We start from the raw sequence: 2,657 nt of genomic DNA, 5'->3' as shown, positions 1-2,657 counted from the left end.
GAGCGGTTACCCTGACATCGGGTTCCCCCTCTTCCCCCTGTCCAAGGGGTTCATCAAAAGTATCCGTGGTGTCTTGCAGCAGTACCGGGCTGCCTTAGTAGAGGCCAATATCCCCGAGTGGAGAGAGGACAAATAAACCATCGGGTTATGGACAGACGGGCACAGAGGAGATGGGAAAGGCAGAAAGGAAATGGAGCAGCCGTCGGTACACCAATAAATTGGCTTCTCTCACCTCAGCCTCTCTTCCTCAGCTGGTTTGCTATCATGAAGGTGATAGCCCCATCACTCATTCCTGGCACTTTCCTTCCTTCTCCCAGAGAAGGTTGTCTGAATAGCTCTTCACCACCATCCCCCGCACTGTCCACAGTCCCAAAGTATAAGGAGCAGAGACTTTTCTGTTGCACCCAGCAATCTGGAACTGCCCACCACTTCCTGAGCATCTCTGTGTGCAGAGAGGGGGCTTGCTTTCCCCACCCACTATACCCTGGGTGCTTTGTCTGCCAGTTTAGTTCTGCTTGGGGATGGAGCCCAGGAGATGCGATTGGTATGGCATGCAGTGATGAAAGGCAGTTTCCTCCCTGTCCACCATTTTTTTTTTTTCCTGCACAGCTGGATCTCGTGGTGGGTTCTTTGTTGGTTTTTTTTTTTTTTGGTTTTTTTTTTAATAGCCTATTCAAGCCTGAGAACGTGCAGACACTAGACTGTGGCTAGGTCAGTTTCCTACATGCTACTGTGTTGCTTTCATCTATGCCTTCCTCGTAGTTCTTCACAGGAAAATGGATGGCTTGCCCGCTCTGGTACTTATGGTTTAGAAACCGAGTGCTGTATGAGCTGTTTGTTCTGCCCAGGACAATACCCTGCCACTCCCTTTGGGTGTCTCTTCTGGAAGTAGGTTCAGCCGTCTCTGCTATGTCCTGTTCTCTAGACTAGGATGAATTTCCACTCCCACTCCCTGCCCTGCCCTGCCCCCCGCCAACACCTTGGAAACGTACAGGATTCAGGTTCCTCCTGGCACTACTTAGCAAGGCATCAGAGCCCTCGAGGTTGGCCCCCTGCCATGTATTCCTACCTGCATTGCTGTATCTCTGGCCCAATCGATCAACTGCACAGATAGATCTAGGGCATGTTGCATCTCTAGCAGCTTTGGTGCGGCTGTAAAACCTGCCGCAGCCTTCCCTTGTCCATTTTGACCGCTGCTGATGGATTTCCCCAGGCCAGTAGCTATTTTTGAGCCTTAGAGCAACTATAGATCATTGTGAAATGACTCCAAGCCTGCTGCAGCATTGGGAAATGGGTCACGCTAACACAGTACCTTTGAACAAATGCAGCTTTCAGCCTGGACCCTTGTGGGTCTCTATTCCTGCTTCCTAACCGTGCATTAACCCCACCAGCAGTTTTGTATGAGGGTCTGGGTAAAGTGTGGGCAGTAGCATGAATGAGAGAGAGCATGTGCGTCCTTCATTCCCTCTGCAGGGCTGCTGTGTAGCCATAGAAAACTGCTGGCCAGACCTGTGCATGCTTTAGCAGCAGAGAGGGGCTTCCACTGGCAATGTCATCCTTCAGAGGACATGCAGTAACAGTGACAAATGTCTGGGACTGTTGTTTCCAGGCTGTGGGCATCTTACTCAGGACTTCTGCAGGCTGCCTCCTGCACAGTGCTGGAGAACTTGAATTCAGCCCCTACTGGATTTGGCAGATGTTCAGCCACCCACCTCCGTGTAGTGGGGAAATGCATTCCCTGGGGGTACTAGTCCTGTATGGAAGCTGGGCGAAGCTGGTCTTTCAGCCTAGGCAGTAAAAGTGAGGATGAGGGCTCAGGGGAAAGTCGAACTCTCCTGACTAGCTCTCCAGCCCCTGCCCAAGCTGGTGGGTGGGCTGCTTGATTCAAAGCAGGGTGTGACAGCTTCATGGCCAACTCTCTGCTGTCTTTGTGGGCTCAGTGCCCCAGGGAGAAGCAGCATTTTATCCTTTTTGAATATTCATAAGGATGCCCCTGCTTCCAGTGTCTTTGAGAACAGGATTTGGCCCCTGATTGTAGAGTGGGGCAGGGGGAACATCAGTAGGAGTTCCTGGGGTAATGCGCTGGCCTTTTGCCACTCACTGGAGGAGTGTTGTTTTGGGCCTGCCCACGGACTCCCTGCTCTCTGCCTTGATGCTTCAGACCCTCCGTATGAATTGGCAAGCTTGCCCAGGAGAGCCGTGGGCCTGGAGCAGAGGGTTGTGGAGAGGTCGCGTGTTTGGATTGAGCTGCAAATGTAGCGTCGCAGGGTGACGGAGCATGTGCTGTGAGTGGCTTGCAGTAGATCCAGATATGAAGCTAATCAGCTTCTGTGAGCAAGAAAATGGACTCCAAAGGAGGGAGAGGGCGTGAGGGGGGCGGGGGGAGGGATGGGAACTGGAGGTGCCATATGGGCACGCATGCGAGAATTGGTGTAGGGCACCCAGTTCCACAAATTGCCAGACATGTTATTCACTGCAGCCGGCAGACAGTGACCTCTAGACACTCATTTCCTTTGGTGCGTCACTGCATTCCTCACATGGATGTGGCCATCTCTACTCCCTCGGAGCACGGGAGAGGGAGAGGCGGGATGGACAAGCTGCTTATTAGAAAGGCGCAGCAGAAAACAATCCATTGAGTTGACCACGTGACCAGAAAG

General features: G+C 52.4%; 1 protein-coding gene across 1 annotated transcript in view; it reads left to right on the top strand.

Moving 5' to 3' along the window:
- UBE2O (ubiquitin conjugating enzyme E2 O) overlaps window positions 1–2,651 on the top strand; it is a gene marked incomplete at its 5' end in the record, with an annotated part of 92,944 nt that extends 90,293 nt beyond the window's left edge. Inside the window, one exon of the mRNA XM_025197501.1 lies at window positions 1–2,651. Coding sequence (XP_025053286.1) covers window positions 1–136 — 136 coding nt within the window.
- Window positions 2,652–2,657: the final 6 nt, after the last annotated feature.

Source organism: Alligator sinensis, unplaced genomic scaffold, assembly GCF_000455745.1.
Source record: "Alligator sinensis unplaced genomic scaffold, ASM45574v1 scaffold400_1, whole genome shotgun sequence".
NCBI classification, from domain to species: domain Eukaryota; kingdom Metazoa; phylum Chordata; order Crocodylia; family Alligatoridae; genus Alligator; species Alligator sinensis.
This window is presented reverse-complemented; position numbering and strand designations above follow the sequence as displayed.